Source organism: Heterocephalus glaber, unplaced genomic scaffold (genome assembly GCF_053883595.1).
Source record: "Heterocephalus glaber isolate CG9 unplaced genomic scaffold, H.glaber_assembly_v1.0 deba00001472, whole genome shotgun sequence".
NCBI classification, from domain to species: Eukaryota; Metazoa; Chordata; class Mammalia; order Rodentia; family Bathyergidae; genus Heterocephalus; species Heterocephalus glaber.
In genome coordinates this window covers 30,410,462-30,426,921 of record NW_028258315.1, presented here as the reverse complement: position 1 = coordinate 30,426,921, position 16,460 = coordinate 30,410,462, and the positions used below count along the sequence as shown (strand labels likewise).

General features: G+C 37.1%; 1 protein-coding gene across 12 annotated transcripts in view; it reads left to right on the top strand.

Moving 5' to 3' along the window:
• Window positions 1-16,460, top strand: part of Lyst (lysosomal trafficking regulator) — a 286,606-nt gene that overhangs the window by 268,029 nt on the left and 2,117 nt on the right. For 11 of the 12 annotated variants that reach the window (XM_087181914.1, XM_087181913.1, XM_087181912.1 and 8 more), the window contains 5 exons: window positions 3,428-3,526; window positions 10,083-10,222; window positions 10,659-10,756; window positions 14,981-15,137; window positions 15,644-15,715. In XM_087181914.1, the coding sequence (XP_087038040.1) occupies window positions 3,428-3,526; window positions 10,083-10,222; window positions 10,659-10,756; window positions 14,981-15,137; window positions 15,644-15,715 (566 nt within the window). The remainder of the gene's footprint in view (window positions 1-3,427; window positions 3,527-10,082; window positions 10,223-10,658; window positions 10,757-14,980; window positions 15,138-15,643; window positions 15,716-16,460) is intronic. The other variant, XM_087181909.1, reaches the window with a different exon arrangement.

Below are 16,460 nucleotides of genomic sequence, written 5' to 3'. Positions count from 1 at the left end.
TACTTTTGTAGAACCTGCTGCCTGTTTACGTCTCCTAAAATGTGTTCCATTCCCTCAACTCTTTTTAGAACTACCTTTGGGCAGTTTTTGTCCATGAAAACAAGGCAAGAAATGACTTGTTTGCCTAAGCTGAAAAAAAGATCATTACCAATTGTTATTACCTAGCTCACCAATAAACTATCAGCACTAAGAATAAAGGGACAATGAAAAACAACCTTATTAGAAATTTTAATAAGATTTTTTAAAGTTTTTAAATATATCAGCCTACATTAATCAAAACATTTTATACATATACAAATATATATATCGAAATTATAACCATAAATTATAACCATAAATCATAGCAAAGCTGGCAGTGTAACTAAATTGGAAATGAGTCTACAAAATAAATGAAAACACAGAAGCATATTATAGAATAAATATGTCCTTTCCCTTATTCCCTCCTTTTTAGAATTGTTATGTTTGACGGTGAAAAGGGAAATAGGTACACTGGAAGTTAGAAATAAAATACATTCTTCCTATCAACTTATATTAGCATAAATAGATGTATGACCAAGTGTAGCTCACTGGTATCATCAATAATCTAGGTTTGTAAACACCTTGACTCTGGGTTGAAAGGTGAAAAGAGCAAATGAAGTCCTCATCAGCATTAATTGACAAAGCAATGTTAAAGATACACTGTATGGTAATTTTCAATCAATACCTTTACACTTTTCATTACTAGGGATTCCCTCTATTTGTTTAAGAGCTGGCTGCTTCCAAGAAACTCATTATTATTGGAAGGACTTGGTATAAAGAGAAGGGAAAGAGGAACGAACAATATTAAGGAAGTTTTGCAATTCACTGTTGTATTTTCTATAGTACAAAGACAAGCTTTTGTCTTTTTGTTTTTTCCATATAAATTGAATATTAGTTTAGCAGATCCAAGGCTTGAATAAAGGTTATTTTAAATATAGCCCTTGTTTTTATATGGTGTGATTTCATTTTCACTGAGGTATAATTGACAAATAAAAATTGTGTTTAAGGTATATAATTCAGCATTTTAATATACATTGTGAAATGATTACTATAATCAAGCCAATTAATACATCCATATCCTCACACAGCTACCATTTGTGTGTGTTGAGAACATTTAGGAGCCACTGTTTTTATAAATTACAAGGATGCAAAACCGTGTCGCTAACCATACATGTGGCGCTGCACAACAGGGCTTCAGGACTTCATCATCCTGCACAACCAGATCTCTGCCTTTTGGCCTACACCACCCACGTCCCAGCCCAGCTCCTGGCAACCCCCTTCTGCTCTCTGCTACCATGAGATTGGCTTTTTTAGAATCCACACATGCGCAAGATCATGAAATATTACTCGTCTTTTCTGCCTGGCAGTTTCATCTGGTACAGTGCCCTCTAGGTTTGTCTATGTTGTCACAAATGACTTTTTTAAGACTAAATAGTATACCATTTTATACATACACATCACATAAAAATTTTAAACATTGAAAAATTACTCATGAAAAATCTGACATACAAATAACTTGAAAGATGAGATAATGCTCTCTTAAATGTTTTTAGCAAAAGGGGGTGGTCCAAATTCTTGTAGTAAAGTATTGTTTAATAAAGTACTTCCAGTGAAATGACTGCCTGAATGTCATAGTTCAGTTTTGTCCTTAGAAATATATTGTTCACACATTTTTCCTTTACTTAGAGAAAATCCATTTAGGACATTACCATATGAAGAGTCACCCTCTAAGAGTTTACTTATATGATCAATTTCAATATTGCCAGAGTCTAGAGTTCTGCTGGCTCTTTGCCTTCATCTTCTTATTAGTCTCATAGTTGTAAGGCATCTTCCTCTCTTGGTTTCCTTCTCTTTGTTATAATTGGTAAACAGTGAAAATTTCTGAATTCTTAACTGTGTTAAGGAAAGCTGGAAGCAGACTTCAGGAGTGATGTCTTAGCCTTATTTTTTGCTTTTTTTTTAAAGATGACACCATACTTTGGATAATATATAACAAAACCAAAAGTTGCCATTTTATTTCACTTACTACATTATCTGGGACATTCCATCATTTTTGGTGTTGTTTACTTTTAATGTAGTTGGGAATCCCAATTCTTTCAGTAGTAGTGATAAGATAATTCCTAGAATGATGAAATACCAAAATATTTCAAAAAATAAGAAAAAGTAGATCATTAAAGTCCTGTAGTATAAGTTAGCTTTATAAAAGGGTTCAGTGGCTCCATATGATAATTGCAAGACAGAATGCATTTTATTTTATACATATTTTTAAAGTACACTTCTTGAGGGAAAAAAAAAGTTATGAAGGCTCGGTCTTTACAAATAGAACTAGTGAAGAAACTCAGAAAAATAAGATTGGATCTAGGGGACCTTGATGTTATATTGGGAGGTAAGCCAAATTAGGATCACCCAGGCATGGTGGTGCACACCTGTAACCCCAGCACTCAAAAGGCTGAGACAAGAATTCCCATGAGTTTGAGGCCAGCCTGAACTACATAGCAAGACCCTATCCCAAAAAAAAAAAAAAATCAGGATCAAAGAATGTCATTTTCTAATATCACAGAGACTTGGACACATTTATAGGTCCAGAAAAGATTATTTTAAAGAAAGAACAGGGGTTCCGAGGAACCTTGCAGATGGGACAGGATTTGCCTTGAGAAAAGAGCCCCTACCTTTTCTGAATCAGGAGATGCAAGACAATTTGAGGCACAGAGGATGGCCAAGGAAGAGGCCCACACTGATAACCTTCACTTCTCAGAAAAGTGTGGGGAGGTGGGGTGGAGAAGGTGCAAGAGGAGCAGAGCATTGAGGGAACTGCTGTGAATATGGCACACACTGGGCATCAGCTGGTGCCCAGGAAGACATACTGGGCCATGTGGGAATTGAGCTGAGTGCAAATGGTGCCTCTGTAGTAAGGACGGAAGGGTTTGGCATCAAGGGAGTAATGCCAGCTTTTCTCTTTCATGTTTATCTTTTCTTCTCCTATGTCGCCTCCTAAGAACTGTTAGGAGCAATACATCTATTTGGATGTACCTGGTTCCCCCCAAAAAAACTAAAAAGAGCAAAGTTTGTGAAAGTAAAAACCAGTTAAATGTGTGAAAAACACATTCACACTCAAGCTTGGATCTAATCAATCCTTGATCATTCCGTTAAATTTCCCAAGGATAAATGAATATGTGTGTATAAAAATGTAAAATCAGGCCAGGGATTTAGCTCAGTGGTTCTGCCGCCTGCCTCCCAAGCGCAAGGACCCAAGTTCAATCCCAGGTATCCAAAAAAAAAAAAGTAAAATCAAGTAAAACGTTTACCTGAAATCTTGTGATTATTTTATTTTTTTAAATAGTTGTCAGAAAATCAGAAGCATTTCTCATGATTTTAAAACATGAAAAATCTTTGGTTTGTCTTTTCAAAGGTGACTAGTTGTGCTTGGGTGCCTGACAGTTGCCAGCTCTTTACTGGAAGCAAATGTGGTGTTATTACGGCCTACACAAACAGGTTCAGTAGCGGCACGGTAGGTCCTGGCTCTTACATACTTGGTTTGGGACTTTGCGTGTCAGTGAGGGAAGAAAACTTTCATGAAGTATCATTTGCTTTCTGTAACACTAACTTAAAACATGTGTAATTTGATCTTTTCCCCATTTTGATCTTAAAATGTGGAAGTCACATGTCTGATTCTTAAGACTTAGGTTTATTGGGATCATGAAAATTTTAAAGGTCTTTAAATATAAAGGTCTTATATTTTGGTTTTAGAGTCAGATAGCATTTGTTTTGTATTTAGGATTTCTCATGACATTTGAATGCTTGCCTATACTCCGAGTATCCACCTAAATGCATAAGAAGAGTGTTACCACAAGATTCTACCAAATTTGAAAACTTAGAAATCCTAATGTTCTGCATTCCCATACTCTCTGAGTAAACTAAGTGACAGCCAAAATATCAGTAGCTTGTCTTAATTCCTGTCACTCACAGAACAGTCTTTTTAAGCCATTCACTGAACTTCCACAATTTGAGAGTTAAACATAAAACAGCCTACTAAAGAGAAGAAGATATATTATGCAATGCTTCTTTTAATTTCCTAACCTCTTTCTTGAATCAACTTGTCTTACTTTCTCATTGCTGGGACAAAATACCCAATACCCACAAGTTAAAGGAAGAAATGTTTATTTTAGCTCATAGTTTGTAGAGAGAGGTTTCAGTATAGTCAGCTCCAAGCCAGGTCAGCATGGCAGAGGGGCATCACAGAGGAGAAACAGCCCCTGGCATGGCAGGCCTAAAGCAGTGATCCTTCCTTCTTTCCCTTTTCATTCCATCTAGGCTACAAGCCTATTTGTTGGTGTCACCCACACCCAGGGTTGGTCATCCCTTTTCATTAAGTCCATTATCCACACCCAGAACTGTGCTAAACCAATCAGGAGACTAATCTATTATCACACATCCAGGATCCAGTCACTTCCCCAAAGCTCCACCTGTGAGTGCATGAGGCTTTGAGAGTATACCTAGATATAAACCATAACACAAATGCATGTGGAACAGTTCTGGGCAAGTGGCAAGTTAGGGTGGTAATCATCTTTCTAATCTAGAGTCTTCTCTGGCCTGTTTTTTTTTAATCACAATTATTTCAATTATATTACTAAATGTATTTTACTGGGTGAAACCTGAGTTCCTAGCATAGAGTGACTCTCAGATTCTTCTTACTTTTTTATCTGAATTTATTGCATTTTAAACCCTTGTTAAGGTCCTTTGCCATGATCCCTGGGGTATAAATGTGACTGTAACATTTTTTCCATCTCTTAGCCTGTGGAGCCATTAAAATGTTTTAATCAGGAATAATATAACCCAGTTAGCACTTGAGGGAGACTCCTGTAGGGCTGCAGAAGAAACATTTCTGGAGCAAGAAACTGGAGACCAGGACACAGCAATCCCGGCAGCATGCTGGGAAGGGCAAGACAAGGAGCCAGCAGACAGGGTGCATGTGCTGCTGGACAGGCTACTGCACAGGAGTGGGGCCAGCCAGATGTCAGGGATCCTAAAAACTTACCGATGGACAGGATCTTAAAGGATCATTTTACTGCATAAAAAAAAAAAGAAACAGCATTTCAGGCAGAGGAACTAGCTTACCCAACAGCATTGAGTCTAAGGCCTGTTAACCTGGGGGATGGCAAGTTGTTTTCTTGGTAATTTAGAGTATAAGATGTAGGGAAGGAATGGCAAAAATGGGGCAGAAACTGAGGCCAGGGATAAGCTAATTACACACCATGATAAACAGGATCCTTAGGAATCTAAACAGAAGGGTCATAGCTCCTGGAATGTCCCCTTTTCTCTCCCAGTGGCCTAAAATGGATGCTCACCCCTATGCATCTCTAAAATTCAAGGTTGCTGCTGGAGCCCCTAATCTTCGAAAACATGGAAGTTTTCCTTCCCCTGCAGATCTGTTCCAAACCTTGCCACTAGGGCCCTTGTCTGCTGTGCACACCAATCATTTCATACCAGGACATAGGTACCTTTTTAAAAACTGGATTCATCTTTTGATTTTTATCTCCACTGGTTTTCCCAACACTTTGAGCGGCCTTGTTCTTAGTTTTCTTCATTTCTGCATTTTTAATTGTGCACCAATGTGATGTGCATTACAGATTTTAAAAGAAAAAGATTAAGCTCTCAGTTCAGGAGCACAGAATACCTTTGAATAGAGCAGATCAATAATTTAAATACAGCAAGACTTATCTTCTTTTGTTTTTGAAGTATATGGTAAGCTTATGAAGGATTATATTACTTACTGTTTTTCAGTTTATATTTGCCTGAAAGCAGGTTAGTTTCAAAGCTGAGAAAACTTATAAATTTGTATTCAGTGAATCAGAGGTACTTGTTCCATTTAAAAATGAGTCACAGAAGAAAAAGTAGATGTGAGAAAAAACAAAATTTCTAGAAATGAAATAAAGAAAATAATAGCTAATATTTATCAAATGCTTACTTTGTATCAGGCATTATTCTGAGCTGTTTACATATTCTGGAGCGTTGAATCTTCTTAACAACCCTTGGGTATAGGTTCTATTGATATTCTCATTTTCAAGTGACACTCCTGAACACAGACTTTACCACTCTGGTAGCTTTCCCAAGGTGTCACAGCTGGTTCATTGTAGTGGCCAGTTAAATAGCAGATTACAGAATTAATAAACTGGAAGGCATATCTGTCTGAAAAACATTACACAAACTGGAACATGTAAAGATAAAAAGAGACGAGAAAGTATATAGGGAGAAGAATGAGACAGTCCAGATGTGGCTCATAGTCACAAGAAGAAAGAATGGAAAAAGGCACAATCTGAAAAAAAGTGACTGAGAATTTTCTAGGATTCAAACTTGAAATTTAGAATAAAGAATCACAAGATAAGTAAAAATGGGTCAAACCTGTCTTTACTGGACAACCTCCTGTCCACTGCCTCAGTTCAGCCCCTTCCTTATGCCACCCACTTCACCACAGTGGTTGTCTTCTCACTGTCCTGGCCTCCAGCCTCTTGCCCCACCAGTGAGTCTCCTGCAGGCTCTCAGGGGTCTTCCTAAAATGCTGATGAGATCCTTAGCTCCTGGTTAAAATGTTTCAGTGTGGTGTCCCACAGTGCCTGAGGACAAAATACAGGCTTCTAGTACCACACACCATAAACCCAGGCCCTGACCGCTGCCTTTCCACCCTTTCTTTCCTGGGTCCTCCCACTTGGCCCTTTTTGCAGTGCCACTTTCTCCCTTATCTACCTTTTATGCACAGTGCTTTTTCAGCCCTGATGCTATCTGACAACCCCTTCCCTTTGTCTCAGTCTGTCTTGCCAATTGTCATACTCAGTTCCCCCAGTGATCCCACCCTTACCCCTTCCTCTAGTCTGAGGACGTGACTTATCTGAGGGTCTCGTGGATTCTGAGAAAATCCTCCTTAGCGCAGGTTTCACTTATTACTGCCAAGGAGCCAATGGAGGGGAAAGCCTGTCTGATTTCTGGATCCCCAGTTCCTGGTTCAGCAGTGCACACAGGGGCAAGCACTTAGCACTGTATGTTGGCTGACTGAATGGAATGTGTTCCAGGTTACCTCTCTGTGACCCTTAAGTTCATGTGCAACAAAGAAGTTCTGGGAGGAAATTCCCCATTTCTTAAAAAAGTATTCAGAATAATCTCCTGAACAACTAAAACTGGATGAATTATATTCATATAAATGTGTATTTATAAAATGTATTTATACTTTAATAATATATAAAGACAATAATACATGTTTTTATCTAGCCTTCAGTATTGTAAATTTATATGTATTAATCTTAAAAGCATCAAAAATCTGACAGGCTAGTAGGAAACTACCAAGATAGAAAGATCCTTGTCTGTAGTCCTAGGTACTTGAGAAGCTGAGGCAGGAGGATCAGTTAAGCTTAGGAGCTCAATATCAAGGATATTTATCAATCCTGGAACATTGACACTGTCCTTGGACAGCCTCTTGTGGGAGAAATAGAAACCAGCAGTAGAGACTGTACAAGCTGGGGAGTCCCAAGGAGACCTTCTTCCAGACACTGGTCCTAAAGGGTACACTGGTAGCGTGAGGATGAGGTGGATGGGACCAGCTCCTACACAGAGTTATCATCTGGGTTAGAATTCCCTAGGTTGTCCAGGATCCTCAGGACCTGACTGTACCTAGAGAGGTCCAGACTGGTATGGTGGTTCACACCATCTGGCAGACACAGGAAAGGTACTTGGATTCTGTTTCATAAATACAGGAATTCCTACAAATAACTTTTTTAATGTAGTGACAAATACATAAAACCAAGTAACAGTTACAATTAAGGAAATGAATATATGAAAAAGTTGACACTTGGTTATAAAAATGGTTATAATAAAAGAAATATTTAAAGAAAGTTTGATTGCCATTTAAAACTGGGGAAATGTTCGAAGATTAGAATTCAGGCAGATCACAAATTCAGGTGCTGCAGAGCTCAACCAGAGACGGAAGGGAGTCCAGCCCTTTGAGGAGGGAATTCTTTCAACCCAGATACCCAGATCATGGCCTGAAAGGATTCTAGGCACACCCTTGAGGCCCTGCAGGCTCCTGGCCCGGTAGAGAGGGTCACAGTCAGAGGCAGATGGGCCCCTCTAAACAAAGGAGGGCCCAGAGATTCAGACCCAGGCTCTTGCTCTTATTAAAAACTAATCTGATTTGCTGTTCAGTTGAAGAACACCTGCCCTAGCTTAATAGGCAACTACTACACAGCTTCAGCTGGTTGTTCCAAGCCTCATATTGTCCTGTCTTTTGATTTTAAGTGTAAAATATATATATTTGTTTGAATAAAATAGCAGTTAAGATAGATAAGCTATACTTAATATATCAATACAAATATATTTCAAAAATAGTGAACAAAATGGGCAACATGCAGAAGATATAAATTTCATATATATATAGTTTATAAACATGAGAAACTATGTTTATAGTTATATTAACGTAGATGTGTATATGCTTACATGAAAACAAATAAAATTTAGGCTAGTAACTTCTGACAAGGGAAAGGAAATAGTATGTAGGATAGTATGCATAATACTTAATGCTTTTTTTTTTGGCAATACTGGGAATCAAACTCAGGACCTTGCACATGCGAGACAGGCACAGTGCCACCGAGCTAAATTCCCAGCCCACTTAATGCTTTATTTTAAAAATAAACTGACAAATATAAAATGTTAAGATTTAACTGGGTAGTCACTATATTTTATTTTACTTATTATTATAATTACTCTTTATTATACTTACTATTTTTATATGTCTATATTCTTCAAAGGGAAAATATTAAAATGCTTATGATAATAAATAGCCCACTGAAGAAAACAGGAGTCAGGGCTGGGGATTTAGCTCAGTGGTACTGTGGCTGCCTTCCAAGCACAAGGTCCTGAGTTCAATCCCTGGTACAAAAAAAAAAAAGAAAACAGGAGTCAAACCCTTTGTGGACATCCAGCAGCTGTGAGCCAATGAGGACTTCGGGCGTCAGTTTGCAGCCTTTACTTAGAAAGTTAGTCCATAATTACAAGTTAGTCCATTACTGCCCATCACCACCCATACGTAGCATCAGGAGTTGGTGTAATATTTTTGAAAAGTACCCTGTCAAGAACTGTAAATTCACTGACCCACTAGTAAAATTATGCAATTTATGCTAAAGAATTCAGAAAAAACAAAATGTTTATATTTAAAGAATTTATGATTAGCTCAGTGGTTCTGCAGCCTGCCCCATAAGCGCAAGGACCCAGGTTCGATCCCTGGTACCAAAAAAAAGAATTTATGGCATTATCTATAACTTGAAAATAATTGGAGTGCCTGGCACATGTCTGTTGAGGTAGGAGGATCACTAATTTGAGGCCAGCCTGGGCTCTATAGTAAGTTCAAGGCCAGCCTAGACTACATGGCAAGATTCTGTCTTAAACCTCCTCACTTCAAAAAAAAGAGGTAACAACTTAAAAATCAGGGCGAGGGATTTAGCTCAGTGGTTCTGCCGCCTGCCTCGCAAGTGCAAGGTCCCAAGTTAAACTCAATCTCTGGTACCAAAAAAAAAAATCAATGAAAGCCACTAAAGTCAACTATGGTATACTAACTATAAAGAATATTATAATACAATTAAAAATCATTTTGAAGACAATCTCAAAATTAGAAAATATTTATAAGAGAATGTATGAAATAGAAAATTATTTATATGGCAATATTACAACATGTGCCTTTGAACAAAGAATGAACAAGAAAGACAAAAATGAAAAACATATTAGTTGATGAAATTGAATAATTTAAATTTTTAAAAATCTTTTATTCTGGGGCCGGGGATTTAGCTCAGTGGTTCTGCCACCTGCCTCACAAGCGCAAGGACCCGAGTTCCAAAGTACCAAAAGTTTCTAGTTGCCAGTACCAAAAAAAATTCTTTTTATTCTGTAAAAAAGTTGAACTGTCTATGATTGAAAATGGTTAAATGAGAATGTTTGAGTCACTTTATATTTTTATTTTCAAGATACTGTACTAGGATATTTTGTTTGATGATTGCTATATTATCCTTTGCTTAACTAAATTTCAGCCATCAGAGATAGAAATGGAGACTCAGATGCATCTCTATGGGCACACAGAAGAGATAACCAACTTATTTGTCTGCAAACCATATAGTATAATGATAAGCGTAAGCAGAGATGGAACCTGCATCGTGTGGGATTTAAACAGGTATGGAAGTCTCTCACCCACACAACTATTTTTAATATTACTATTCAGATTATACAAAATATACACTAAAATAATACCACTGCTGCCAGGCATGGTGGTGCACACCTGTAATCGCACCACTTGGGAGGCTGAGACAGGAGAATCATGGTGAATTCAAGGCCATCCTGGACTACATAGTGAGTTTAAGGACAGCCTGAACTACATAGAGAGACCCTGTCTCAGGAAACCAAATAAATAACTGAATGAATAAATTAATCCATTACAATTTTAAGCAAGCCTAATGGTAATAAGATTCTTTGTTATATTATTCAAATCAAAAGATCAGATAGGAAAACACGTATGCCCTATGAATAATAAGTAGAAACACCGAGGAAAAGAATTGCATAAGTAAGAGAATATAATTCTCATATGGAAATTTAAGTCTTTTGTTTTTCAGGCTATGCTATGTACAAAGTCTGGCAGGACACAAAAGCCCTGTCACAGCCGTCTCTGCCAGTGAAACGTCAGGTGACATTGCTACTGTGTGTGACTCAGGTGAGCTCACCCCAAACCAAAACACAGGGCTGCTACTCCAGCAGTGTATAAGTAGTTATACCTCCAAGATCAGGCTCCTCTCAGGTCCCTGCTGAGCTAAGCACTTCACTCCTAGCACATAAGTATATTAAAATACATTGTGGTCCAAGGCTGAATTCCTCAATTGAGGCACAACTTATACAGAAATTAATATTGTCATAATTTAGCTCTTTTCCAGATACATGTAAAATTGCATTTGAACACACATAAGCAAATTATTGTTACATAGTTATCTGAATTTTCTGGATTTTTGTTTTTTTTAATCCTTAATAATTTTCAAAAATGACTCAGAAAACTCAGAAAAACACCAGATAGGTTGAATATCCCTTATCCGAAATACTTGGGAAGAGAGTATTTCAGATTTTGTATCTTTATTGGATTATAGAATATGTGCATGTGTGTAATGAGATATCTTGGGGTTGGGCCCCAAGTCTAAACACAAAATGTTTCATATACACCTCATACACTCATTCCACTTGTATCATCATGACAGTTCCCAAAGTTTGTTTCCAGACCATTTCAGATGGTCAGCTTGTACTTAGTACCACCATTTATTATAAAGGACAGAACTGAGCAGCCAGATGATGAGTTACTCGGGGAAGAGTCAGGAAGGGTCCTGAGCACAGGATTCCTGTCCACAGAGTTTGGAGTTGGGGTGCACCAGCCCCTGGCACCAGAATGTGTTCTCCACCTTGAACACAAACAGGCCTTGTCATTTAGAGACTTGATTGAACATGAAGATATAAAAGTGATAGGTGACAGAGCACAGTCCAGCCCCACCCCTCCTTGGGGGTGGGTCTGAAATCCTAGTGACCCGCACCTCATCTCATTAGTGTACAAAAGACAGTAAATTCCAAAGGTGTATCAGGAACAGGGACAAAGACCAAATATTTGCTTTTTATTATGTTACAGATAATCTCTTAGGGTTTTGTTGTTGCTGTTGTTTTTATAAAATATTCATTCTTATATTTAAGAAAAGTAATGTCTTCAATTATGATTAAAGTTTTCAGACATGAAAATATTTTTGCCACTCTTATCTCCAGTGATAAAATCATGTCATGAAAACATTTTTATTTCCTAATGACCATAACTAAGGGAAAAGATCTTACTTAAAGTCAACTTTAGTATTGACTGATGACTTTGTTGATTGTACCTTGTCAGCTTTTACTGTGTCACATCCAGAGGGATGCTGGGAGACTAACACAATGCTTACTTATATAAAGTTCTCTACTTTCTTACTTTGGCAGTGTTTGAAAGTTAGGACTGATCCTGAGGGAGCTGAATTTTTTAGTTAATTACTTTCCTGCTGCCAGTAGTGATTTACATCTGTGATACTACATCAGCTAGTCATATGAGAACTAGAAACAAAATTACTTTTGCTGTAGTTACCAACTTATTAGGATATTTGGGTGTCTCTGGATACCAAACAGTATAACAGAGTAATGGGCAGAACATTTTTTTCCAATTTAAAAAAGCCTTCTCAAAAATTTTAAGGCCTCTTGATACATATATAAAAGAATTCTCAAAGAGCACTTAGTATAGAGGACATAATTTTTAAAATTACTTTTTAAAAGAGAAGTCAAACGTTTAGTAACCCACACTATAGTCTTATTTTCTTATGGGCTAAGAAGGGAAGAAAGTAATCAGATTTAACCTACCAAAAATCATTACCTTTTAGTGGACACTACCCAAGTTTCCTTAGAATCAAAATTAAAAATAAATAAATATTTATGTATATGTGTGTACATATATGTATATTATATGTATATAAAATCTTCTCAAAAGTTACATTGTCAGTTTCATTCCTCCTGATCATAATTCCTCTGTTCTTATTATGGGATGTGGTTTTTATAGTAATAGGATATGAAATTACAGAGATGTTATAATAGATTATTTTTGTATTTTTGTAACCATTCTATCACTGGATCCAAACATATGCCTCTAAATGAGGGTGAAACATGCATGGCCTGGTCCTCTTAGGGTGCCATCATGAAGGTAATACTGTTCTCAGAGATTTAGAGCAAGTCGGTTTCCCAGTTTAATTTCCATGACAGTATATAGGAAGAATAGAGTTTTTTCAGGAACGCCCAAGTTTCTGACTTTTAGTTGATGGGTTAAACTATACATGAAAGCAATCTGGTATTGGGTTACAGTCTATAATTTTGGTGTTAGGCAAACTAGTTATTTGGTGTTACGGTAGCCCAAGATTCCGGGTGGTGAGTGGCTAGGATAATTCTTTGGCTATTAATACCACACCCCAGGGAGTGCAGACCCACATTTAGACTTTTCATTTTGAAGGATTAAGCCATGCAGTAGCTACAAGTTACTGTGACCAAGCAACCATGCATCAGTATCTTTTACAGATGTGTGTCAGTGATTTCATAACCCTTCTAACTTGACCTAGTACTCATCTGGTTACTTTTTATCTTTTAAAAAAAACTTTGAGTCATGGTCTCACTAGCTAACCCAGGCTGGGTTTGAAATTTTGATCCTCCTGTCTCAGCACTCCCAAAGTGCTAGAATGATAAGTATGTATCACCACACTTGGCTTGCAATCCCATTTCTTTAACACACTTAGTCTTCCTGCTCTTGATGCCATATTTAGATGACATCCCCTAGTTGGTGTTCTGCAGTGGGAAGTTTTAGTAACAGTGGGTGTGTGTGAAAATAGATTTAACATAAAATTTGCTATCCAGTATACAGTTCAGTGGCATTGATTACATTGTAATCAACGTAGCCATCACCACTATTTCAAAAACTTTACCATCAACCAGTGAGAGGCCCTGTGACCATTAAGTAGTAACTCCACATTCCTTCCCCCCCACCGCCTACACCCTGGTAACCTCTGTTCTTTCTAGCTCTATGAATTTGCTTATCCTAGATAGTTGATATAAGTGGAATCACGGTATTTCTCCTTTTGTGTCTTATTTTACTTAGTGTAGTGTTTTCAGGGTTCATTAATGTTGTATTATGTCTCAGAACTTCTTTTTGTGGTTAATATAATATTCTACACAATAGTGCATATATACCTACACACAGAGCATTTGTTGATCCATTCATCTGTTGTGGATATTTGATTGTTTCTGCCTTTTGGCTATTTTAAGTAATCAACAACACACTGTCCATTTTGGTGTGTGATATTTGAAAGTCTTTGACGTATCTTTAAATAATTTAGACACATTTCTAATGCTTGTGGGGTTTTTGCTATAAAATATGAACTATTTTCATTTTTGATAAATACTTTTGTTAGTCACAATGAAAAGGTAAAATTAAGGGTATGAGACATGTCATCCAAATGGGATCATGCTTCAGAACCTCTTTTGTTTTGGTACCAAGGATCAAACTTGGGACCTTGTGCTTGCGAGGCAGGTGGTGGAACTACTGAGCTAAATCCCCAGCCCCAGAACCTCTTTTTTTAATCAAAGAATATTTCCTCAAAGAAGGCTGTATGTGTCATCATAAGCCCAAGAAACCCACTTTTAATGCATGGCACACAATTATTGCTTCTTCCACCCTCCAGAAAACTAGAAAAAAATGGTCACTCTGTAATCTTTGAAAAGAAAAAGGTTAATAAGACATTGATAAATCCTTCCTAGAGGTCCTAAAGAATAAGTTTTCTTCTCTTGTTAAGAATCAGTTTTTCGGGCCAGGGATTTAGCTCAGTGGTTTCACCGCCTGCCTCAAAAGCGCAAGGACCCAAGTTCGATCCCCGGTACCAATTAAAAAAAAAAAAAAGAAGAAGAATTAATTTTTAACTCAGGTAAATTTTACTATAACTTTCTTTTTTTTTTTTCTTTGAAAATCTCACGGTTCACTTCTGGATAATTTCACAGAATATTTTTCTCTCTTTTTATACATTGTTTAGTTTTTATAGATTGTTTCAAACCTAAGATTTGATATTTCAAAGGCTGAAATGTGATAATTACACAAAGATTCATGATTAATTTACCTTGTTGCTCTACAGTGTACATGATATTTTTACATTCTCATGGGTCACTGTCTCTAGATAAGTATGTAAGCCTCTATGAGACTTACACTGGAATAATTTAAATCTTTAGTCATGGTTGCCTGTGAACATCATAACTATACTAGCAAGCATGGTCCTTGGGGATGCCCTTGGGGACCCATGTGCCTGGGCTCCAGACCCTATATCCTGGTGACCTTCTGGACCATTTGGTGTTTTAGCAGGCGGAGGCAGTGACCTTAGACTCTGGACAGTTAATGGGGACCTCGTTGGACATGTCCACTGCAGGGAGATCATCTGTTCTGTGGCTTTCTCCAACCAGCCTGAGGGAGTATCTATCAATGTAATTGCTGGAGGCTTAGAAAGTGGAATTGTAAGGTAAGCCAAGTTTGGATTCTTTTTTTGGCTTTTATTCATAGGGACACAGCATTTTCAGAAATTAGTTTTTAATATGTAGGCATGTTAATATTTAATACCTAGAGATTTAAAATCCTCTTTGGATACAGGTTCTTAAGTTATTCCTGTTTTATTTTTAAATAATAAAGATAGCTTTTGGGGCCAGGGATGTAGCTCAGCGGTCCTGTCCCTGCCTCGCAAGCACAAGGTCCTGAGTTCAATTCCTCAGTGAAAAAGAAAAAAAAAAAAGATAGCTTTAGTGCAGTTTTTGAAATTCTATATTAACTATAAAAGGTTATCAATATGACAGTATATGAAGTTAAAAGTTCTTATTCCCACATTCACCCCTATAAAATTCATACAGGTAACACTGTTAATTGCTTATTATATTTCCTTCCAGGTAACTTTTAACACATAAGCAAATGTGTAGGTTTTTTCTGTGAGGGTAGTTTTAGTTTGTATAACTAAATGAATTTTTTTCCCTCTAGGTTATGGAGCACCTGGGACTTAAAGCCTGTGAGAGAAATTACATTTCCCAAATCAAATAAGCCTATTGTAAGGTAAGATCTTCCCCCTTTATTCTTCATAACATAATTTGTGAATGTATTTTTGCTAGAGAGAGATTAAAGCATACAGACCTAAAGAACTCTGTGCTCGAAGGCATCATGGAAAGCCAACCATTTCTCACACCGTGTTGTCTAGGACCCAGAGCAAAAGGACCACACTTACTATCTTGTAGAGCGAGTCTGAGTGAGGAACTTGGAGCCTAATGGACAGGCAGGATAGGTAGTGAGCCCAGGAGCCTCGAGAAGCACAGAACCTGTGCTTTTTCAGTTCCTAATCTGAAAAAACCACAATGGTAACTGATTGCTATAGGCATGCACTTGACAAGATGGATAAATGCTACCTTTTGCTGGGTTAACAAATTTGACTCTAAAAACTCAATTAGAAGTAAAATGAATCAAATTCTAGTTCATTAAAATAAATTTATTTTCATTGTACTAGCTCTAAAGTTTAATGAGCCTAAATTATTTTTAATGTTAGTTTTTTTAATCCTTTTTCAGGAAAATAAAATATATCTGTAAAGTAATTATAATTTTAAGAATATATATTGTTATTTTTTAAGGTTTCCTATAGCTGAGCATTTGTGGTTTAGGTATTAAATCATAAACAAGAAAAATAAAATAAAATACTATGCAAAGAAGGAACAGATTTTCCTGAGCTCTTGGGCCCTGGTTTTATCCTGTGTCACCTGGTTAAAATGAACCTCACAATTTGACATCAGAGTGATGTCTCAGAAACACA